The sequence below is a fragment of the Osmerus eperlanus genome, chromosome 3, assembly GCF_963692335.1.
Source record: "Osmerus eperlanus chromosome 3, fOsmEpe2.1, whole genome shotgun sequence".
Classification (NCBI taxonomy): Eukaryota; Metazoa; Chordata; class Actinopteri; order Osmeriformes; family Osmeridae; genus Osmerus; species Osmerus eperlanus.
This window is the reverse complement of record NC_085020.1, coordinates 14241974-14267080: the sequence shown is the minus strand read 5'-3', so window position 1 is coordinate 14267080 and position 25107 is coordinate 14241974. Positions and strand designations below refer to the sequence as shown.

At 42.7% G+C, this 25107-nt stretch overlaps 2 protein-coding genes across 2 annotated transcripts; both read left to right on the top strand.

The window, feature by feature from the left end:
• The first annotated feature begins 548 nt into the window (after positions 1-548).
• hce2l1 (high choriolytic enzyme 2-like 1) lies at positions 549-2409 on the top strand. The gene is made up of 7 exons (XM_062456189.1): positions 549-585; positions 669-824; positions 975-1092; positions 1216-1394; positions 1603-1684; positions 1771-1895; positions 1990-2409. Exons 1-7 carry the CDS (start codon positions 549-551, stop codon positions 2001-2003), a joined length of 711 nt encoding a protein of 236 aa, XP_062312173.1. The 3' UTR covers positions 2004-2409.
• Positions 2410-8830: 6421 nt separating this feature from the next.
• On the top strand, positions 8831-13229 carry tra2b (transformer 2 beta homolog). Its single transcript, XM_062456188.1, has 4 exons — positions 8831-8836; positions 9317-9505; positions 11563-11678; positions 13082-13229. The coding sequence occupies exons 1-4, from the start codon at positions 8831-8833 to the stop codon at positions 13227-13229; spliced, it is 459 nt and encodes a 152-aa protein (XP_062312172.1).
• The last annotated feature ends 11878 nt before the right edge of the window (positions 13230-25107 follow it).

The following is a 25107-nucleotide window of genomic DNA, read 5'->3' as shown; positions in this document are numbered from 1 at the left end:
CATCCAAAACAGAGTGTCTTGCTTGATGATCAGCAGATCTTAAAATAGAGTCTGCTGAGTTTGGCTGCAACCTAGACTGACTAACACCTCAGGATGGATGTGTCATCCCTTAAAGTGCTGAACATTACAGGTGTTTTAAAAAGCAGCTACAGAACTATCAGAGACAAGGTTCTGTTCAGTGATTCACCTTCGTAAACGCATCCAATCCGGGTAAGGCAAATTAGTGGAGGGAGGTATATAGCTGGAGGACAGAGAGGAGGATGAGGTGGGTGTTTGGGTGCCGTGTCAGGTCACAGGTCAGTATCTCATCCTTGATTGATTCCTGTTGTGAACCAGAAAGATGATCTCCATGGTGATATTGCTGGGCATCCTTGTGGGGTTGCTGAGCCATGCGGATTCCTTTCCTACTATCAGAGGGAAAATGTGGTTTCTGAGAAGACATTCCGGTAATTCTTTTGGAGAAACGCTGTATTTTTTACCCATCTCAGAGATTTGATCACTAATGGAGTTCCCTTTTGTCTGGATCAGAGGAGATAGGTCAAGAGGACATGAATGCAATGGACAAGATCTTGGCAACCAATGGAAGTAAGAACTTTCTAGTGTTGGCTTGAGGTAGCTTCTATGTTTGGAATTCATGTTTTGAACCCCTGAATGTTTCATCCGGCCAGGACTGGGCCACCCCAGAGGGATATTTTTCAAGGAAGGAGATATTGCGAAAACCTTCATATTACGCAGTGCCCTATCCTGTCGTGAAAACACCTGCTTGTGGCCAAAATCAGTTGACGGATTTGTCTATGTTCCCTACATCATCTCTCACCAATACGGCAAGTATCTCACTTTTGTCAAAATTTGATGAACACACACATTATCTTTATTTGAAGCTTCAAGCTTAGTAAGGCTGACTAGCCTTGATGGTCAATCATAACACTGAACTCAGTAGGCATTGCTCAAACTAACATGTTTTCATGTTGCAGATGATATGGATAGAATAACCATAGAGACAGGGATGCAGGACATCTCCTCTAAAACATGTGTGAAGTTTGTTCCACGTACCCACCAGCAGAGTTATGTTGATATTCAGTCCAGATTTGGGTGAGTTAGTGAGTGTTGGTGTCACATAAACTCGAAGCCTCCTTCATTTTCAGGTGTTTAGGCAGACCGATGAAGAACCAATGTGTTTCTAATCAAGAAGTCTCCCCCACATGTTCTGTTAAGTTGCTGGTCGTACTTGGGGCAGACCGGGGGCAGCCAGCTCCTCTCCCTGCAGTCTCCATTCTGCATGTGGTCCGGCGTGGCCTCCCACGAACTCATGCACGCCCTGGGCTTCGTACACGAACAGTCCCGCTCTGACCGTGATCGTCATGTCACCATCCTGTGGGAAAACATCCTGCAAGGTCAGGGTCCTGTGCATCTGATATAATTATACTACACACCCATCTACTGTATTCATTGTTTAATTATTATTGTTAAATGTTTGTATATATTTGTAAATATATAATATATGGATCAAATTCACGTACAGTATGTAGATGTCTCCCGTTTGGCTAAAAGGACATCACATGTGGAGGAAATGCTAAGCTTGGTCCTCTGGTGTTTTCTCAGGTCAGGCCCACAACTTTAAGAAGTATGACACAAACAACCTCAATACAGCATATGACTATGGCTCCGTCATGCATTATGGAAGGTAAGAGATCTACCTTCAAGTAAAATTGTTTTTCACTTGTGTAAACGTGGGTAGAGTACTCAAGCTGTATGTGTTTTGTGGGGCAGGTACGCATTCTCAGAGAACGGTGAGCCAACAATTATACCGAAACCTGACCCTCAGACTCCTATTGGCCAGAGAGATGGACCCAGCCCCTTGGACATACACAAAATAAACATCTTGTATGACTGCGGTAGGTTAACTCTCAAGGTCTCATTGTGTCTGCAGCTCCAGTAATTATTTACAAAAGCCTTTTAAAGTACTCATTATTTTTTGTTGTCCACTAGGTGGCCAAGTCTGATGAAGATAAACACAAGCTCAACAATCCATGTTTAAAGTAATGAAGGATCCAGGTTTATCTAATGTGCACTTAAAGATGAGATCATGTGATTATGGAAATAAAGGTGTGTTTTGATAGGAAGCATGGTCAGTTAAAGTGATGAGACGAGAAGACGGTGTGAAGGTCTGTACTTGCGGTGCTGGGCTGTTGGAGAATATATTCTGTTGGTAAAATCAATCCCCTTTATACAAAAAAGCACAGTTACAAATAACAGTGTTAACCAAAATGCTGTACCCAAAGAACGGAATTAGTCTTTGAGCACCAACAAAAAGACATACTTTAAACATGAATCCCTCTACACAAGACAACTGATTTAATGCTGCACCACTTATTCAGATTCATAGGCCAAACAAAAGAAGTGGGTCTTGACAAGATACTTCAACCATAACTTAGGGACACCAGTAGAACTATACTGAAAGGATCAGTACACTGGATCTACTCTGTGCAGACAGTGATCCTCTCGATCTAGGACAATCTAATCATCCCTGACAGCTCCCCTGTGCTAGACTGGGAGGGTTAACCACTGATAACCTATCCTATTCACCTATCTGCCTTGTTGAAAAGGAAGGCACACATCAGAATAAAACGCATTTGTCTCTCATTTCTGTCACACTTGTCTTAATTTAAAGTCCATAACATACCTATACTCAAGACACTCGTATTTCTTAATGTCAAATATGTATTTTCAAACATATAATTAGTTGTATTATGATTCTCTTGGAAAGAATGAGCACTTTAAATAGCAGCATTTGGTCATTGACCAAATCTGACAAGTCTCTTGATCTGTGGCCTTCTCTTTACCGTTCCCAGTCCTGTATGGGCAGGTGTTAGTGTGTACTTTTGCGCTGGAAGGTCATTCGAGTGGACAGCCGCGCCCTTCCTCTGCGTCGCCTCTTTCTGCGGATCCTTGCTGTAACTTTTTGCTTCTCACTGTCTAAGGTGAGTAAGCTGCGAAGGAAGTTGAAGGACAGGTAAAGGGACAAATAGGTGAGGAAAATGTAGCAGGACAACAGTATGACCATTATGGCGAGACAAAATCAATTATAAGGTGTTCCCATGTGATGTGGGTTAAATCTTGGAGTAGTATATCCTCAAACAATGCACACATGACAGACACTGCACATGTCCACAAGGCATCCACAAACAAAGGGTGATGCATCTTCAAAGGTAAATCACAGAGATTTTGAGGGTTCTTTAGTGTATCCGTTAAATGGGTGAATGGGTTCTCTCAGAAACATTGTAAAGAAGAATTTCCAGTCCTTTTTCTCATGAGAGGCATGTTTGTATTATCATCCATCTTGACGATTTTCATCATCATACATGCATGAAAATCTGCTCCATTGACAAAGAAACTCCTTATTTGCAACCTGTGAATTTGAACTGGTCTAACTAGCATACTAGCATAATCCAATCGCACTGCTCCACTCACTGCATCCCGCTCTTGCTCCTTTTTAATAGTCTTAAAGTAGATTAGTGTCTCTGATGCAACCACAAACAAGGCAATTGTAGGCTATATGACAACCTTTATTTTTAACCATGAATAGGCTACAATAAGTACAGTATATTTAGGCTACAATAAGTACAGTATCTGGTGTTTGCTATTTCCAGAACATTAAAAAATATATATTGCCAACACTTTGGTTATACTGTCGCATATCACGCAGACTTTATGAGGTGGTAATGAAATTTCCTGAGTGGGAGACTCGAGAGCGCGCGGCGCGCACAATCAGCCTTGCCCTCCATCTTGACTTGCGCAGCAGCAGGAAACAGAGAGCAAGAATAGTGATATCAGAGAATGTCTAATATGGGGAGAACAGACCATAGAGTTAATATTACTAGAGGAAGCAACTTTTGTCTTCCAAGATGGCGTCCCCATTCATTTCTATGAAAAGTGCTCAGCGGCGCAGTGAGGCAAGCGAGAGCACGAAACTGGACCGCGCCATCTTTCCACTTCCGACTCTTCCGGTCTAGCTTTAAACAGTGGCTCTTTTTTTCCCTAGCTCCGAGACCTTTTTATTTTATTTTATTTTTTTATCAGCAATTTCAACAATGTCAAATGCATTTGAGTTTACAAGATACATAAAGTAAGAAAAACATAATTTACATTCAGAGTAAACATGTATCAATACAAATTAAAATAAAAAATAAAAATACGCTAGGGGATATAAACCTTTACAGAAATATATTTAAATTACTACAGATTGTTACTGTTTTAATGGCCTTTTGTTTAAGAGAATTTTTTATTGAAAAAATATACTGTCTGAGCTCTCCGTTCAAGGCAATAAAGCAAGGCCTAGCTCCGAGACCTCGTGCACGCTTGCAACTCTCTGTACACGTCATACTTTGCGACAACCAGTTGCGAGCATAGATTTATATGGTTGCGAGCGTGTGAGCTAAAGCATTGCAGTGGCAGAATGGGGTACAAGTCCGATAAGAATCAGAGACATGATGCAAACTTTACGGAAATGTATGCTGTCACTGTATAGTATTCCTTTCACTTGGTTTTTAGAAATAGGCTATAGGGCTAAATAGGGGCTATAAAAATATAGGGCTATGTTGCAGGCAACTTTTATTGACGTATGCAAATACATGGGGTGCTAGTTTACCCATTTCGGATTGGTTTCAAACTTAGCAAAAATCAGGAAAACTTATTCTATGAAGAAGCTAGTAGTATGAGCCAGGTTCTAGAATCGAACAAAAATTATTGGGGGAGATAGTTTTGTAAATGTTGACTGGAGTTAATAGAATAAAAACGACCAGAAGAGCCGGAAGTCTAACAAGAAATGCAATACCACCTACATCCACCGGGGCCGTTGCTTCAAGCCGAGGGGCGAGGGGTGGGAGCTTGGTTATACCAGAGCCTGTTTAAGGAGAGCCTGGCCACTCCCTATTAAGCCCCATTGTACCGAATTTTGTTGCAGTTCCACCAGAGTTCCACTGGGAGTGATCGCGGTCGAGTGCAGAATGGATGGGAGTCTATGGAGCTAAACGGCTAAATGTGTCTCTTTCACCTGATTGTCGTTGAGAAATCTCAGATTTGATTGTAGTTTTTGCATGTTCAACATGGATTACAGGTCGAAAGTTGAATGAACGAGTACTTATGTCCTTTCGATTTCTTACAGGGTAAGTTGTTGTTGCCCATAACACGCTAGCATTCTGCTAACGAATGCTGATTGGTTAGTGAAGGACTGACTACGACCAGAGATCCCGCTTGATGGCATCCGAAGCAGAACCAGAATGTCAGAGCATTAGCAACATTAGCAACAACATTAGCAAACCAAAACTCTTTCTAGCATGTGTATTGACAGGGAAAGCCTAACCTGTCAGCTGTGTTGTCGATGCCTCGAGAAAAAAGTGGAAGTAACCAGAGCTTGCCGTCAAGCAGTATCTCAGGCCGTACAATGTGTATGACGTCAATTACATTTTAAAAGGCTTTTTAGAACAGAAAGGCGACTTTATCACCCAGCGGTGTGTATTTATTTTTGCTTCCCCTTTAGAATTCAGAATTCAAATTACTAGACAAAAAATTATATCCTGAGAAAAGTGGATTTTGAGGGGTATAGCTCCATAGACCTCCATTCATTCTGCACTCGACTGTTAGCACCCTCATATGGAACTAGAGTGGAACTGCAACCAGTTCAGAACCCGAAAGTTTCCCGAGAGTGGCAGTTCTCTCTGTAGTAGACATTCTCTGATAATACCTCAAAATACCCGGAAATGTTCCTGATCCGCCCCTTTTATCGAGGATGCATCGGATGGTGACTTGACCAGCGAGAACTTCTGATTTCCCAGAAGTCATTGCAAGATGTCAAGAGAGGCAGACAAACTTCACAACTGTTTTTACTTTTCATATTTCAGCTAAACGGTACGTGTAAATCAGCATCTGAATTAAAATGTGACGAGAAATAGGTAGGGATGGGCGAACGATGCCTTGTGAAGCTTTGGTGGTTTCTTCCGGATTGTGCCGGCCCAAAGAGCCAAACTATCGGCTTGATTACGAAAAGTTTCTCCTCCATCTTGAAATTGTGAAACCTAGAAATGTTTATCATGACCAACGGTTGCTACGTTACAAGAAACAAGAAACCAATCCGATTGGCCAACGCTAGCGTTTTCACGCTCCTCATTTACTTAAAGTTGAGAAATACGCTCCGCTCCGCTCACCTTCCCACAATGCCCTACGCGAGCGTCAACGCCTGGTTTCATTGAAAATGAATTGGAAGCCAACGCCCCGCGCCGCCCGCTCCGCTGCAGTGTGAATGCACTGGAAGGTCACTATTGTTGTAGTCATGGCCAAGCGTGCAGACTTGGGTTCATGTACTCACAATATCGATCAAAATACCACTTTTACACAACATTTTTGTAAAAATACACAATATTTTACTAGTGCAAGATTACAGTAGACTACATGTTACCCCACCGGTCACTCAACCAGTCGTGTGTCTGCTGGGCTAGCGAGCTAGCAGTGGCACAGAACACATTTAGTCATTTAGTCATTTAGCAGACGCTCTTATCCAGAGCGACTTACAGTAAGTACAGGGACATTCCCCCGAGGCAAGTAGGGTGAAGTGCCTTGCCCAAGGACACAACGTCATTTGACACGGCCGGGAAACGAACTGGCAACCTTCAGATTACTAGCCCGATTCCCTAACCGCTCAGCCACCTGACTCCCACAGAACAGTCACGTAATGTGACAAGACAATTTAAAGTATAAAAACACACCAGGGACACTGACATTATCGGCAACCCTGCACCATTCATTATTATACGCTCTGCGCCGCCCACTCCGCTGTAGTGTAGTGATGTGTCGTTCGTGAACGATTCGTTCATTCTGAACGAATCCTTACAAGGACTCGGGAGTAACGAGACCTCTCAAAGAGTGATTCGTTCATTTTCCCGTGGCCGCACATCGGGACTGTTGCATAGGCTCGTCCAAGTAAACAGAAATGATTCGTTCATTTCCCGACTCGGTCTTCGGGTACGAGTCTCTGGATCATTTTTCACGTGACCTGCATAGGCTCTGTAGTGGTAGCTAGAGGAAACGAACGATTCGTTCATTTCCCGACTCGGTCTTTCTACGAGTCTTTGGATCCTTTTTCACGTGACCTGCATAGGCTCTGTAGTGGTAGCTAGAGGAAACGAACGATTCGTTCATTTGCCAACTCAGTCTTTCTACGAGTCTTTGGATAATTTTTCACGTGACCTGCATAGGCTCTGTACTGGTAGCTAGAGGAAACAATCGATTCGTTAATTTCCCGACTCGGTCTTTCTACGAGTCTTTGGATCCTTTTTTCATGTGACCCGCATTGTATTTTTTAGTAGAGGAAACGGTTTCCTTATTCCCTTTCGTTTGGCCGCTGTTTTAGTAAGACGTGAATGATATTCGCTCAAGTCATCATACTGACTGGTTTTGTTATTTTCACTTTACATTTACACTTACAGTTTAGTGCAGTGTAATTGTTTGCCGTGACAATTAAATGCTAGTGTGATAATAAATGACCAAATCATACAAACTGTCATGATACATTATTTTAATGCAGGAATTTCTTTTAAAATAGTATCTGCTGGTGCACATGTCATGCGCTAACCTACATGAGAATATGATACGTGTTTGCAGTGGACGGATAGCCCCCCCCCCCCTCGTTGAAATGAACGAATGACTTGAAAAAAGATTTGTTCATTTTACTGAACGAGATTCAAAGAACCGAATCAGTAAAATGATCCGAACTTCCCATATCTCATAATTTCGATTTAGTATTTTTGTCAATTTGTCAACTCTTTTTTTTTTTTACTGGCGGAAATGGGCTTCCATAGTATTCACTCGTAGAGGAACCTGGTTTGTTTTGCTTTTCCCTCCGTTGTACCGAATTCGTACCGAACTCGTACCGAACCGTGATGTCTGAACCGCGGTATGAACCGAACCGTGACTTAAGTGTACCGTTCCACCCCTAATATATATATATATAAAATGACATCTTGTTAACTGTAAACAGACTCTCTTCAGAACTACAGATTGGGAATTACCATCAAATACATGACATACAGCAACATTATAAACAATAATGTTGAAGTGTAAATTGGATTTTAAAAACATCAAGGTCATCAAAAAGGCTAGATTATTTTAGAACTTAAGCCAATAGGCCAAAGTAAATATATGCACCAACAATATCAAAACCAAGAAAATGTTAAAGATCCTGTAAAGTGGAATTGAAAATGAGTTTTAAGTTCATCACACCACAGAAGAATGTGTTGTTTACTACCCATCCAAATTCGAATGGAAAAAAACACAGACAAGTATGTTAAATTAGGCTTTGAAATCGTGACAAAATCAGCAGTCTTCTCTGCTTGAGACAGGGGGGGGGCGTGTCGCCTGAAGGAGTGAAGCTCCGCCCCCTCCAATTCATTGAATTTAGCAACAACAGCAAAACTAGCTAAATCAATTGCAGATATCAGAACAGCCATACCTGCAGTCTCTCAGTGTTTTATGTGTTAATTACTTTGTCTTTGCATCTTACCAGCTGAGTAACAGAATGCAACCGTCTGTGATCTGACGTAGATCGGTCGCTGTGACGTAGATCGGTCGGGTTTTGGCTCCGCCTATACAAAACCTGAGCTGAAAACGGAAGAGAAACTGTTCAACGGTCTAATTCCACATTTCAGTTTTTGCGTTTTGCACATGCTTTCAGGAACTCATTTCACACGTATATAATGTACTGAGAAGCAAATCATGGAATTTGCTTTACAGGATCTTTAAAGGGCCCGTTTAAAGATCAGTTCAATGGCCCGCCACGATGACTGTACTGCAGTAACGTGGATTGGCAAGGCCCTGTAGCCTCGCTAGTTACGTTGATAGTACCTGGGTGTTTTTGCTTTTATATGGTATACTAAAGAGAAATTGCTTCTATGGTATTTAAATTCGGCTTTGCAAATCGTACACACCACCTTTGTTTCGTCAAAAGCGCCATCAGGTAGCTTTTTAAATGTAAACTTTACTCCTTAAACTCCACTTTTGTCCTTCTCCTTCATGTCAGGATGACTTGGCTCAGCTCACTCTCAATAACCACCACAACAGGAAGCGTTTGTTTTTTGTTCTTACGTGTTAAACAGTTCAAATTAATTGCAAAGATAAAACGTCAATTCCCCCGGCCCTAATATTTTAGTCTTCTGTATTTGTGCGGCAATATAAAAGTGGAATGTTGAGAATTTTTGTTTACTCTTTCTAGGTAAAACATTTATAAAAAAGGCCACTTGTTTTTCCCTCTTCTTCATGGCTGTAGGCGAACCCTAACCCAAACTGCTGTCTAGGGGTGTTTGGGTTGAGCCTGTACACCACCGAGAGGGACCTGAGGGAGGTGTTCTCCAAGTATGGACTCCTGGCAGACATCAGCATTGTGTTCGACCAGCAGTCCAGACGCTCCCGCGTCTTTGCCTTCGTCTACTTTGAGAACAGAGATGACGCCAAGGAGGTACCACTCATCCGGGTGGAATGACACAATGGAATACAGGATATTTTATTGTAGCCTGGTCCTAACCAGACTCTCGTACATTGCATTTGTACAGAGAGTCTGGCCTCGCTCCATTGACAAGCGTTGACTTCCTTGTAGGCGGGTACTCTGTTGAAGTTTAAAACTATTGGATCTGCCCAGAGCCACCCTGATCTGCCATAACCAATCGCTAGTGTTCGCCTTAGCCAATTCCTTCACCACTACTGTAACAGAGCTAGCTGCCGTAGCTGGAAAATCAAACTGTTCCCGAACCCCGTGGGGAGGAGGGCCACAACATCACGGCCACCAACAAAACTCAGCAAAACTTGTTCTTGCTCCGGCTTTAGCTGTTGGATATTCGGCAGCGTTGCCACAACGGACCGAATGGCTTTGCTTGCATCTTTCTCCGCAGCCATTACGGAACTACAACACAAACTAGCACACGACATCAACGTCATCGTTCTCAGCCACTCCCTCTGTTCGCTGATTCGCCGGTAGAAAATCAACCTGAAAAATCTGACTTACGTACCTCATGGCCAGACCTATGTACAGAAGCAAAAATAAAATTGAGCAGAAGTACATAGGAGGGCAGAGCCAGGCTAATTTTATTGTGCATGTTACACTTAAAAAATATATATAATTACCTTCATTTAAAGTAGGGCTGGGCGATAAATCGATAAAAAACATTATCGAAGTCATGACTTCCCTCAATAAAGATATCGTAACATTAATTCATTTTCAATAATGTCAATAGAGAATAATTAGGAACAGCAGTCCATTTAATTTCTGTGATGCAGCAGGAAGTTGCGTATAAATGGTATACGCCCACTAAAATACACTGAGCACATTGAGTGGAGTAGCTAATATTAACCGTGGAAAATGAGTCTTGTTGCTGAAAACAGTGGCAGCGATAGCCATGGCGAGGCAGCAACTTCCAATTAATAAATTATTGATAAAAAGGGTTAGTCTTCTTCAGTTATTTGGATGTAGTTTGGCTTTTTGAAATCCAACAAAGAGCAGAGCAATGTTCGGTGCAAATTGTGTCGTAAACAGGTGGCTACCAAGTCTGGTAATACGACAAACCTTTTTTTACCACCTGAAGCAAAATCACTCGTTGGAACTTGCATAAAGTGTAAGTTTGCGCCAAGGTATTGATAAAAAGCAAGGTTTTTAAAAGCTTAAGTTACTTAACCACAGGTACGTGCTTCCTGGCCGCAGACATTTCTCTCACACCGCGCTGCCTAAACTTTATGCCGAGTGTAGGGAAAAAGTTGAGGAAGAGACTTATTTTTCTACTACTACGGATCTGTGGTCTATCGTCTTAATTATCGTTATCGAATGGAAATATAAATATCTATCGTGATCATTTTTTACCCATATCGGCCAGCCCTAATTTAAAGGCAGGGTAGGCAATGTTGTTGAGAAGCACTTACATAAATTTCACATCTTGATTAGCTCCTTCTCTCTCTTTCACTCACTCTCATGCACCAGTGCCAGAGCAGCCTGTTTACAGAAGCCTTTTCAAAGAGCACACCCTGATCCAGCCCTGATTATTAACTGGATTAACCCAACTACCTGTTTGTGGTCCCTTATCTCCCCGCACACTGTGCATTAAGCCATACCCTGACTAATGATTGGGCGGGCTGTCTGTCTGTCTACCTACCTACATACCTACCGCACACATTCTGCCCCTGCACTCAATGCACGTTACTATAGTTTTGTGGATTTGAAGGGAGGGGGTGGGATATTATGGTTTGAATTATTTGGAATTGATGCTAAAATAGCTAGCTTCGCACAACTTGCCTACACAACCTTTAACCAGGCTAATCATTAAGAAGAAACTCATATTTACAATGGCAGCCTGGCAAGTGGAAAAGGCACCTGAGGGGATGCAAAATAACACACAAAACAAGGATTCTAAGAGTGCAACAGTAAAAACGAGCAAAGGACATACTCGCATTAATAATTAAATGGCACCTGTAAGCAGGTTTGTATATGTCGGCTCATTCTGTTCTGTCTTTATTTCTGTCACCTCTCAGGCGAAGGAGCGGGCCAATGGAATGGAGCTGGATGGCCGCAGGATCAGAGTTGACTTCTCCATCACTAAAAGCCCACACACCCCCACGCCTGGGATATACATGGGAAGGCCCACATAGTGCAGACCCTCCAGGAATTCGCGATGTTGCGATCGCACCAATTCACGCGAATTCAACGATTCCCCGCAAATTCAGCGCGATGTTGCAATTTTAACCAATCACCGCAATTTTCCCGCAACTTTGACCAATCATCGTCGTCTCCCACAACTCTCTCCAGTAGGGGTTAAATCCAGTGTTGCACCTGAACGCGTTCATTGAACAAAAGTTCATGAACTCGTTGATAATTTTGGTGAACGCGAACTGAACATACTGTATTACTGCCTGATGAACGATACTGTGAACGCGTTCATTCTGGTGTCTGTGAACTCTTTCAGTCTTTTTAATTTCGTTCAATAAGGTGCCAGATTTCTAGAGACTTCCAGGCGAAAAACACACCGTTAAAAGTCCTGTATCCAGGGTTGCCCAACCAGTCAATTGCTGCGTGTGCTTTCTTCTACTGTCTATGCCTGGCAAGCGTGAGAGCGCCGAGTTGCGTAGAGGCCGAGAACGGTATTGCAGACAGATACAGATTTCAATTTTTTGGGGTTAAAAAAGGGAGATTCCTCCCTTCAATGCATGCAAATGTAAATCCTGGTTGGATAAGGATTAAAAATGGGATATGATGAAAATTGGCATGTTGGTAAGGTTATTTAGGGGACCATTTCTCAATGGTTTTATTCTTTGATGAATGTTTGTTAATTACTTAATTTTCAACCAATAACTCAATTAAAATTACAAAGAGGGAAATTCGCAACTTTTTATCGCAACTTTCACTTGCTCCCGCAATTTAATCGCAACAAACACCTAAAAAACACAGCAACTTTCATCGCAACTTTTTGGAAAAGCTCCCACGAAATCAGGAATTTTAGCCCGCAACTATCACAAAAAAGGCCCGCGAAATCCTGGACTGATAGTGAGTTAAATACATGTTTATCTCCCATAGCTGCATTTGGAGTAAGTTCGGTGAACTTGCCCTTTAATGTGTATGTGGTCAGGTTGTAATAGGGTTAGGGAGTCAGATGGCTGAGCGGTGAGGGAGTCGGGCTAGTAATCTGAAGGTTGCCAGTTCGATTCCCGGCCGTGCCAAATGAGTCAGATGGCTGTGCGGTGAGGGAGTCGGGCTAGTAATCTGAAGGTTGCCAGTTCGATTCCCGGCCGTGCAAAATGACGTTGTGTGCAAGGCACTACACCCTACTTGCCTCAGGGGGAATGTCCCTGTACTTACTGTAAGTCGTTCTGGATAAGAGCGTCTGCTAAATGACTAAATGTAATAACTGACATCATGGGGTAGAGTAGAGCAGCACAAAAGTATACACTTCTAACAGTATTACAGTGGGTAATGTCGAGAACCAGTCAGTTTTACAAGATAAAATGCAGCACAACAACATACAAATCCCAAATGCAACATTACATTACCTTGTAGTGGTGGAGGTGGTCCCAGTGTGTCAAGACCCTCATCACGGGATTATGACCGGGGCTACGACCGGGGCTATGACCGCTATAATGCCAGAGACTACTACAGATCCTACAGGTACCTCCTTCCTGGCTCTCACTGGCTGTGGATAAACTGAGGCATTAAGGCCGAAATATGCTTCTGCGTCTCCGTTTACGGATGGGCGGGCGCACGGATACGCACGGATACGGACGGATAGACTTTGTTTATGGTTCTCCGTAGGCTGTGGGTGCTGAAAACAATTCACCGCCAGAAGAGTAGGTGGCGCAACGGTTTTTTGTAAGTCGTCGTCGAGTGTTTATTTACCTAGGTTATCGAGAAGTCGGAGCAAATTTACAAATTAGCCGTTTCATCAATAAAATACGCACATTTTCAGCAACTACACTGCCCATTTCTCGTCACATTTTAATTCAGATGCTGATTTATATGTACTGTTTAGCTGAAATATGAATTGTAAAAACTTACAGCAATGGCGGTCAAAGGATTCTGTTCGTCCTGTTTAAGTATCCAGTATTAAGAAGCGGTTCTTAATACTGACCAATCACAGCCAAGGGGGTCTCCGTAGCTCTCCGTCGCTCTCCGAAATTACGATGGATAGTTAGAAAATTCAGGAGGTGCACGTCGAGCTCTCCGGGGCTGTCCGAGGGCTGACGGAGAGCTCGTAGAGGGCGTTCCACGGAGACGAGGGCGTTCCCATGTGTCCGTTTTTCGAAAAACGCAGAAGCATATATCGGCCTTTAGGCTGCATGTAGGAATGCAACCATTACCAGCTGAACCTCGCCAAAACAGAACTCCTCATCATCCCGGCCAAACCCTCCATCTCCCACGATCTCTCAATCACCCTGGGATCGGCGACAGTGACCCCTTCATCCTCTGCCAGGAACCTCGGGGTGACCATGGATGACGAGCTCTCCCTCACAGCCCACATTGCTGCGGTCTCCCGGTCTTGTAGATTCACCCTCTACAACATCCGGAAGATCAGGAGATACCTGTCTGAGCATTCCACCCAGCTGCTAGTCCAAGCACTTGTCCTCTCAAACTTGGACTACTGCAACTCGCTGCTCGCCGGTCTCCCAGCATGCGCAACCCGCCCTCTCCAGAGGATTCAGAACGCGGCGGCCCGTCTGGTCTTCAATCTACCCAGACGCTCCCATGTTACCCCGCTCCTCATCTCCCTCCACTGGCTTCCCTTCACGGCCCGTATCAGATTCAAGACTCTGGTACTGACCTTCCGAGCGGTGAACGGGACTGCACCCGACTACATCAAGTCTCTCCTCCAGCCTTACACCCCCCCCTCTGCCACCTACGGTCTTCTTCTGACAACCGTCTGGTGGTCCCACCGCTCAAGAGCGCCCGGTCCCAACACAAGCTGTTCTCCTGTCTGGCCCCCCAATGGTGGAATCAACTCCCCACCTCCATCAGGGACACTGACTGTCTCCCCACCTTCAAGAAAAGGCTCAAGACGCACTTGTTCCGGGAGTACAACGGCACTTAGGAATGCTTGGCTGGACCTAATGTTAGTTTCCTCCAGGATCACAATGACTCGTATTGAGAGACTTGTTGCTCTTGTTGGTTAGTTGTAACGGTTTTAAATTCTTGTACTCGCTGTGAAATATTTTACTGTTGATTGTTTTTTCTACAGGTACACTCTTGTGGGGAGTTTCATTTTGTTCAATTGTAACTTGTTTAACTGCATGCTCTTATGGTTCTTCCCTTTGGCACTTATTTGGTTTTCCACCATGTATGCTTCATGTTTTGGCTGCTCGCAATGTTTGGGGCTATCTCGTTGTTATGATCAGTGACTTATGCTCTTTTGTAAAGCTCTCTCTTGGAAGTCGCTTTGGATAAAAGCGTCTGCTAAATGCATAAATGTAAATTACCAACATCTTTTTTTGCTATTATCAAACAGCGTTTCCCACAGATTTAGATTATATTTGTGGTGGTAGGCAGGGGTGGACCCAGATGTTGTAAACATTAGGGGCTTAGCCCAAACCTAGGTCCTAGTATCATTTTGCTTTGAGTGGAGACCTCAACAAATAATGCGTGCGTCGCAGGAGTATTTTTGTATATTTTAATTTGAGAAAAATAGTTGTTTGAGCTTAATGTAAGATAAACATTACGTTGGACTCATATTGTTATATTTGCAGAATGTATTTAACTGAATATTATTATATTTAACTTTAATGTATCAGTTTTGGATACATTTGTGCAGAGAATTATGATACTAAGGCCCAATCTCAATGTCCCCCTATTTCCCAAGCCCTGAACTCTCACAGACTTACTTGAAGTCACCTAGTAAGTGATTGAGTGCAAGAGGCTGCAAGGGCTCAAAATGCTATAAATTGTAATGGGACAGCACTTTGCTGCATTATCGGCAAAATAGTAATTTTGTTGGATCAAATCTGATGAAAGCATATTTGGAATTTATCATAAAAGGACAACCTACCCACAGTTCAGGGTTGGTTGCTCCTTCCATGCATGCTTGTTTGTTTAGCGTCCTTCTTCTTTCTTGTCTTATGAGGCGGGTTTGCTGCAATTTCCCTTGGTAACCCTTGTGTTTCATGTCAAAACGCTGTGAATGAATCTGTGGCGGCCCGCCACAAATAAATCAATGTATGGGAAACACTGTCAAAAATAGCTGTGATTACTGTGACTACTGATAAATAGGGTTGGGTACTAAAACCCGGTTTCACTATGGAACCGGTTCCTACGCAACCGGTAGGAATCGGACGGGATTAGAACGCACATTTCGGTTCCTCATTTCGGTTTCACTTAATGTGTCGTCTGAAATATTTTCCCTCTGTCGCCGAAACGGATGTAAAATATCATACTTTCTCTGTAGTCTACCGTTAGCTAGCTACCGTAAATGTAGGCTACATATTACACTTGCTCTGCTAGTCTATCGTTAGCCAGCTTTTAGTGCATTTAAAATGCCTAAAGCAAAGTGGTCGAAAGTGTGGCTGTATTTCACAGTCAAGGATTCCGACATCGCAAAATGCAACAAATGTTTCAAAACGATTACGTGCAAAGGGGGAAGCACGTTGAATGTTCAACAGCTTGCGGACATCAGTCCCGGGACAGCCTCCCCAATTTGCCTGCCCTTTCAAACTCATACATGTGTGTACAGGCCTCTTCGACACCATCTGAGAGAGTTTTCTCCTGTGCAGGACATGCCATAAGTCAGGAGAGGTGTCGTATCTTGCCAGAGAAGGCAAATATGGTAATTTTTCTGCAAAAGATCTGCTAAAGTTTGAAGCTGGTTTAGTTAGCATACCAACTCAACATTTATTTTGTTGTTACTTGTTAATAGTGTAACTTATTTATTGTTAAATTATTGTAGTTGTGTGTTAGGTGACTTAGGTTTACTTATTTATTTAAGTAGGCTACTTTAAAACATTAATATATTGTTACATTTAAATAATTTCCATTAAAACAAACTCTATAAAAGAGCCTTTCTTTGATTACTTTAATTTTTCAGTTTTTCAAGAATCGGTTTAGGAATCGTTTAGGAATCGGAATCGTTTTAAAAGTACCGCTTAGGCATCAGAATCGTATAAATCCAAACGATACCCAAACCCTACTGATAAATGCATCATTAAGAAAATTATGATGATAAATTGTCGAGAATATTAGGTGTAATTGTCCACTGGGTGCAAAATGTGTAAATGCTCACAAATGAAAACTATACTGATGAACAGCAGTGTTTTCCCTACCATTGTTATGGCGGGGTGGCCCGCCCCCCTAAAAGAATGCCAAAATATAGATAACTAGAGACGGTACAATTTCTTGGAAAATTGTGAGGTGTGCTTGTGTTGGTGTGCTTGTTGGTTGCAGATGGGTCTGTTTTTTTTACTTCAATTTTACAACTGATATTTCTGTATATTTTAAATAAGTATGCATACTTATTATTTATGAAGATTGCATAGATTAAAAAGCATACATTTGTTAACGCTCCTTTCCACTTCAAAATACTAAGATTGAAGTGTAGAATGAAACAGGGTTCTCCTCATTTCCCTTAGTGCAAGAGGGAATGGTGATAGGCTATTTGGCAGCTTCACATAGTTGAAACAGTTGTGTAAAAACAAAGAAATTGGGCAATCCTGTGTAAAAAAAAATAATCTTAACCTATATTATGACATAAACATCCCCTCAAGTTTTTTCCTTCTAGTGATATTTTTTGACATTTACTTATATTGCATTTCATTAATAAAGAACCCCCTTTGAAACAAGCTTGGCAGTGACTTAGCTGGAATCGCGATTTAAACAGTACCATTTGCAAACTGAAAATATGCCCCCAGCTTGAAATGTACTTCTGGAAAACTTGCTAATAAAACAAGTTTTACTAGAATTGATCATTGTGTCAGGAACAACATCCCTGTGTGAAGACAAGGAAGTCATGTGACCGGCTATCCACGCTGTAAGTAGGGAAAACCACCTTGCGTTTATCCACTCCAATCGTTCGGATATTTAATGGCTTCGATTGCTCTACAGGATTTATGATCATCATTAGATACCCCTCTTGTGGTTAATTACTTTAATAATCTGTCCTACCACAATACTAGCTCGTCAGCGCAAATACAGGGAAAACAAAGATGACTAAGTATTAGTTAACTGGTTGGTAGCTAGTAATAGAGCTGGTTAACACAGCTGTGCTTTGGATAACTGGATTATCTGCTACAGAAGAGCACCCTCTAGCAGGCATAATGTACAATTTTCCTCACCTGGAGAAGCCGGATGTGCTCCGTTTTGCTCCTAGATTCAGACCTGACCCCCAGATCGGTAAGTCAGTTGACTAACTACTAGACTACCACTGTGTGGGAATCGCAGGAGTTAACCCTTGTGTTATCTTCGGGTCATTCTGACCCATCAGTCATTGTGACCCACCGTCGTATTGCGACAACTTTACCGCATACAAAAACAAAGTGAAGCATTTTCTTTTAACCGTTGGGCTGTCTCAGACCCCCCACATTGCGAAGGTTAAAAGAAAATTATTTTTATTTGTTTTTGTATTGGGTAAAATTGGGTAAACACAACGATGGTTCGTTGTGAACCTTTGGGTCATGTGACCCGAAGGCAGCACGAGGGTTAACCAGTCGGAGGGTGTACAAAAATACAGGGTGCTGATATCACAGCCCTGAAACATATCTAGCCACATGTTACCATCCTGGCCTTTGCCTGTGGCATTTCTACAGCTGTCTTGCCGTTTATCTCCCAGAAGTGCAGGTTTGTGACGTTGTGACGTTTGTGACTGTGTTAGCTAGTAGCGTAGCCTGGTCCTAACCAGACTCTCGTACATTTCATTTGTACAGAGAGTCTGGCCTCGCTTCATTGACAAGCGTTGACTTCCTTGTAGGCGGGTACTCTGTTGAAGTTTAAAACTATTGGATCTGCCCAGAGCCACTCTGATCTGCCATAACCAATCGCTAGCGTTCGCCAATTCCTTCACCACTACTGTAACAGAGCTAGCTGCCATAGCTGGAAAATCAAACTGTTCCCGAACCCCGTGGGGAGGAGGGTCACAACATCATGGCCATCAACAAAACTCAGCAAAACTTGTTCTTGCTCCGGCTTTAGTTTATAGATATTCGGCAGTGTTGCCACAACGGACTGAATGGCCGTGACTTTGAACGTGGCATGGTTGTTGGTGCTAGACGGGCTGGTCTGAGTATTTCAGACACTGCTGATCATCTGGGATTTTTACGCACAACCATCTCTATGGTTTACAGAGAATGGTCCAAAAAGGAGAAAATATCCAGTGAGTGGCAGTTGTGTGGAAAAAAATGCCTTGTTGATGTCAGAGGAGAATGGGCAGACTGGCTCGAAATGATAGAAAGGCAACAGTAACTCAAATAACCACTTGTTACAACCAAGGTATGTAGAATACCATCTCTGGAAGATTGGTTGCCCGGTCTGATGAGTCTCGATTTCAGCTATGACATTCAGATGGTAGGGTCAGAATTTGGCGTAAACAACATGAAAGCATGGATCCATCCTGCCTTGTATCAACGGTTCAGGCTAGTGGTGGTGGTGTAATGGTGTGGGGGATATTTTCTTGGCACACTTTGGGCCCCTTAGTACCAATTGTGCATCGTTTAAACACACCAGCCTACCTGAGTATTGTTGCTGACCATGTCCATCCCTTTATGACCACAGTGTACCCATCTTCTGATGGCTACTTCCAGCAGGATAATGCACCATGTCACAAAGCTCAAATCATCCCAAACTGGTTTCTTGAACATGACAATGAGTTCACTGTACTCCAATGGCCTCCACAGTCACTATATCTCAATCCAATAGAGCACTTTTGGGATGTGGTGGAACGGGAGATTTGCATCATGGATGTGAAGCTGACAAATCTCAGCAACTGCGTGATGCTATCATGTCAATATGGACCAAAATTAGGGATGCACAATGATATCGGCACAACATCGGTATCGGCCGATAAAAGCTTAAAATGATCATCATTGGCAGATATGAATATTTCTGCTGATGAGCCTTGCCGATAGGGTGGTGTGTATGCACACGTGACGACAGTGAACGTAGCATGAGCGCCAGCAACTTAAACTTGCAACATGTCGGCTGGTATTTCCAGATATGTAAAACAGATGACAAACTTGCTATTTGCAGTACTTGTAAAGCACAAGTGATGCAAGGAGGCGTAAAGCAACACTCGTTCAACACTACAAATATGATTATGCATCTTAAGAGCCGTCATCCTGAGAAGCACCAAGACTTTTTGAAAGAAGGAAAAAACACTGGCAAAAATCCATCAGCAGCCTCTACTTCAGTCCTTTGACAAAGCTAGGAAATACAGACAAAGGTAAAAGAGCTTAACAGCAAAATTATTTAATTTATTGCTCTTGATAACCAGCTGTTCGGCGTGGTGGAAGACGGCTTCAGCAGGCTAATGATGTACCTAGAGCCGCGGTATGCTATGCCTAGCCGGCACTACTTTTCTGCTGTGGCCTTACCTGAACTCCAGAGTGTTGTCGCTAGTCATACTGAAAAGCTCCTCGCCAGCGCTAGTCACATTAGCTTTACCACGGATATTTGGACATCAAGCGTGAATCCTGTTGGCATGTTGAGCCTTACTGCTAAAGAATATATTGTGCTTATTAAAGTTATGCATTGTGCTTATTAAAGTTATGAACTTGGAAGTGTGCTCAGGCTTAAACATTGGGTCTCACACTGAGTGTGGGAAGCAGGCTGTTCTTTGTGTCTCTATCTCTTCATTTTCAGAAACAACCTTGAAACTGGGTGGAGACGGCACCCGAGCAGGTGGGACGCGCGTAGGCAAGAACAACTCCCTGACGCACGAGAGAACAAGCTCAACCCTTTTTTGATACTTGTGTTTTCAATTGCATTGTATATTATATGGTGGGGCAGGGAAAGATAGCCAGTTGGACTTCGTGAACCAGCCCAAACTCTGTTGCGGGTAGGGAAACGTAGACAACCCCAGAGCTCTGTACTTGTTGATTTCCAACTGCTGCATTAAAGCTGATATTATCGGACCTCTGCGACTCCAGACCACTCTTTCTAGAACACAGATTTGTGTCATTGAATACCATCATTACATAAAGTCTATGACACATAGACTTTAAATCCTTCAACTGGTGACCCCGACGCTGAAAAGAGGGAGTCCAGAGGGTTCCGGCCCGACCGACACATCGGGAGAAAGACCCATACACCGGTACGAGGAGGCAGACGTAATCGTCAGAGGCGCCTCAACATAAAAAAAAAGGTAAGCAGACACCTGTTAATTCAAAGTACTGCTATTCGGAATTAACCAAATTTAGACGATTAATATGTTTCATCGTACCTAATCAAACCAACAGTGGTGGGAAATCAACCGTGTTTACACGTTGTCTTTGTCCAAGGGGAGGTTAGAGTCCTCTCCAAGGGTTAGGTCCCTGAACTCGTTGTCTTTGTCCAAGGGGAGGTTAGAGTCCTCTCCAAGGGTTAGAGTCCCTGAACTCGTTGTCTTTGTCCAAGGGGAGGTTAGAGTCCTCTCCAAGGGTTAGAGTCCCTGAACTCGTTGTCTTTGTCCAAGGGGAGGTTAGAGTCCTCTCCAAGGGTTAGAGTCCCTGAACTCGTTGTCTTTGTCCAAGGGGAGGTTAGAGTCCTCTCCAAGGGTTAGAGTCCCTGAACTCGTTGTCTTTGTCCAAGGGGAGGTTAGAGTCCTCTCCAAGGGTTAGAGTCCCTGAACTCGTTGTCTTTGTCCAAGGGGAGGTTAGAGTCCTCTCCAAGGGTTAGAGTCCCTGAACTCGTTGTCTTTGTCCAAGGGGAGGTTAGAGTCCTCTCCAAGGGTTAGAGTCCCTGAACTCGTTGTCTTTGTCCAAGGGGAGGTTAGAGTCCTCTCCAAGGGTTAGAGTCCCTGAACTCGTTGTCTTTGTCCAAGGGGAGGTTAGAGTCCTCTCCAAGGGTTAGAGTCCCTGAACTCTTTGTCCAAGGGGAGGTTAGAGTCCTCTCCAAGGGTTAGAGTCCCTGAACACGTTGTCTTTGTCCAAGGGGAGGTTAGAGTTCTCTCCAAGGGTTAGAGTCCCTGAACACATTGTCTTTGTCCAGAGGGAGGTTAGAGTCCTCTCCAAGGGTTAGAGTCCCTGAACACTGTCTATTTGTGTGGAGTCAGATTGAGTTGAATAAAAATAGAGAGGAGTGTGGTGTGTTTTTTCCTTTGACCAAGAAGTTAAAGAAATCCCGAGGAGAGATGGAGAAAGGTGGGGGCTAAAAGAGTCCGTTACGTTGAGATCTTACAAAGGTTATCCCAGAGGGTATACCCCTGGTTTATAAATCGGTTCTAATACAATTGGAAGAGTTATACTAGAGCAAAATTAAGTGAATAGACGGTAAACGCTAAACAGCTGTGTTGGTCAAAGAATGGTTTGAGGAAATGTATGTGAAAAATTATGAGGAAGCAATTGGAAAGTTACATAAAGGATTGGTTTAGAGAGGATCATGGAAGGTTATGAAATAAAACAAGAACGTTTTGTGGATGTGAAGAGATGATTGGTTTAAACAGTGATGTTTTGAAGAGGAAACTATGAATATACTTTGAAGGTATATGGGATAACATTTTAAGTCAAAATAGTAAAATCTAGGGTTTTTAAGAGTTTTGATAAATGTATTAGATATAATTTGGTTAAAAATGAGAAAGAGAAAATAACTAAATGTACTTTTATTTGGAGTTTAATTGTAATTTGGTTTTAAGTTTTATTTGAGAGTTTTATCAGAGCCTGGCATACTGTTTGGGATAAACAGTTAGGCTGTGATAATGTTGTATTATGAAGAGGGTTATTATAACATTCAGTTCTGAAATAATTTGGGAAGACTCATCAAGTCTGATAAATTGTGGTTATGATGGTTTGAGCTAATTGGCTCGTTTTGAACTGCAGCAAAACGAGTTATGAAGTTCTACCTATCTGACCTTTATAGAAAATATAGTTGGGAAAAAGGTTTGGTTAATAGCTAAATTAAGAACATTATTTGGTTTATATTTCATTTAAGAAGCATACGGATTCTGGTTTGGCATAATGAAAATTGCTTTGATCATATCTTTGATAAAAAGAGCTGTGATTTGGTAAAATAGAGAATCTAAAACAATATTGGTCTTAAACTTAACTGTTTTAAAAGACAGAAAAGGTTTTTTGGAGTGAAAGAAATTAGACTAACAGTTGATTTTCTAAAGAAGGGAACAAAGAAACAGATTGTCATTTCTAGGCATGACTAATAGGAGTTGAATATCAAATTATGATGTATTGTCTTATTAGATGCTGTTACATGTGTTTGCTCAACAATAAGAAAACTGAAGGGTCAATATTGCCTGGTAATTATAGATATGTTTACAGTGGATTGAAATCTTTCCCAGTCCTGTACCAGATGCATTAACAACATTTGAATTGAATTATAGAAGATCATAATTACACAACTTAAACCTAATGCTCACAAGAAAAGAGATGTCTTCTGCTAAGTTCTGTTCCAGGTGAAGCAGTAAACCAAAGAGTGGAGGAGTCAAACGAGGAGATTGGGTATTGATTAAAGTTATCAATGAAAGGAGTCTTATGAAAACTTTAAAATATCCTGTCTTATTTCTGGTTTTTCTATTTGTTTCGAATTTATTTTATTTTATTACAATTCTAAAAGCTTGGCTAAAGTTGTATGTATGTATGTGGTGAAGGGGGCCTGTGAGCATGTCCAGGTCTGCCGTGGATACATGGATGTTGAATGTCCACTCTGTGGAGTGACGGTGGGTTTTCCCCTATAACATCATTAGGGTTTTCCCACTGTGTCCAGTGTGTCCTCACCACTTGGCCATAATGCTGCATAGTCTCATCATTATTGTTGATTTGTATGTCAACATTGTGTAATCAGTAATGGGATATTTTTTAATTTGTGTTTGTTGTCACACCCTAAAAGGGTGTGAAAGGAGGGATTTATTTGAACTTTAAAAATATCCACTTTAAATCCTTGAATGGGTTCTTGATTTCAATATTTGTGTTTAATCATTGGTGTTCGACTGTTCGCATCTCATTTGACTCAGTTACTGCTTGATCATGGGAGATAAGGTGATGCTGGGACTGTAACTATTTTCTGCTTCAGGACGAGTCAGACCGGCGGGTCTGACTACCTAACCCCTGTTCTAAGGCCCCATTCCCCTGGAGACCATGTCCCCCCCTTTCTCACTGGATGATCTACCCCTTCCCCTTGAAGACCCTGTCCCACCTGCCCCAATACATCATCAGATGTTCGGGGAAGCCTGTTGTACATTTATGGACAGGACCATTCAAGGTCATCGAGAGAACCTTGCACGCCCTAAGGGTGCTGGGGAAAGGAAGTATGTGGTACCACTGGAGCATGTGTTGTGCTGCTCCAGAATCCAGTCGTACGTTGCAGGAGTTGGTGGAGAAGGGCCAGTGAACCTTTTGCTATTGCTACGAATGTGAGAGTCCGGAAAAGAGGGTTACGACTAGGCCAAGAGTGATACTGCTTGACCACACTAGAATTGTACTGGACTAAGAAGGTTTCCGCTGTTTTACTTAAGAGTGTGCTATAGCAATATCAACATGATTGTTGCTGTATCCCGTGTATCAGGTCCATGTGCAACCGGATCATTGTCTCGGCTGTGGAGAACCCAACGAAGGGGTTCCAAATGCCGTTGCTGGGGCTGGCTGACCAGGACGAGGAGGCGGTGGTTGGTCCGGGCTATGTTGATTGATCTCTGGTGTTTTCAGAGATCAAAAGAGGGATTAAAGAATATATTGTGCTTATTAAAGTTATGCATTGTGCTTATTAAAGTTATGAACTTAGAAGTGTGCTCAGGCTTAAACATTGGGTCTCACACTGAGTGTGGGAAGCAGGCTGTTCTTTGTGTCTCTATCTCTTCATTTTCAGAAAAAACCTTGAAACTGGGTGGAGACGGCACCCGAGCAGGTGGGACGCGCGTAGGCAAGAACAACTCCCTGACGCACGAGAGAACAAGCTCAACCCTTTTTTGATACTTGTGTTTTCAATTGCATTGTATATTATATGCTGGTGGAGGGAAAGATAGCCAGTTGGACTTCGTGAACCAGCCCAAACTCTGTTGCGGGTAGGGAAACGTAGACAACCCCAGAGCTCTGTACTTGTTGATTTCCAACTGCTGCATTAAAGCTGATATTATCGGACCTCTGCGACTCCAGACCACTCTTTCTAGAACACAGATTTGTGTCATTGAATACCATCATTACATATTGGAATAGACACATAGACTTGGACACCCTTAAAAAAAGCTGTCCTACACTCACAGGAATGCTCCGGTTCTCACACAGCAGCTGCAATTGCATCTGCATTTGATAATGTTTGGGAAATGGAAAATAGAAAGGGAACGAGTGCATGTCATGCTACGTGACAATGCCCGTAACATGGCTAAAGCTATGGTGGAGTTTGGTGTGGCAAGTCTACCGTGCATGGCACACACGCTGCAACTGGCGGTGCATGAAGGTGTCCTGTCTCAGCGCAGT

Excerpts from the sequence above, each read along its gene's own strand:
- hce2l1 (XM_062456189.1), top strand. The coding sequence starts at position 549 with ATGAATGCAATGGACAAGATCTTGGCAACCAATGGAA. Across the intron at positions 825-974 it reads CATCATCTCTCACCAATACG|ATGATATGGATAGAATAACC; the intron begins GCAAGTATCTCA and ends TTCATGTTGCAG. Across the intron at positions 1,093-1,215 it reads GATATTCAGTCCAGATTTGG|TTGCTGGTCGTACTTGGGGC; the intron begins GTGAGTTAGTGA and ends TGTTCTGTTAAG.
- tra2b (XM_062456188.1), top strand. Across the intron at positions 9,506-11,562 it reads ACAGAGATGACGCCAAGGAG|GCGAAGGAGCGGGCCAATGG; the intron begins GTACCACTCATC and ends GTCACCTCTCAG. Across the intron at positions 11,679-13,081 it reads TACATGGGAAGGCCCACATA|TGGTGGAGGTGGTCCCAGTG; the intron begins GTGCAGACCCTC and ends ATTACCTTGTAG.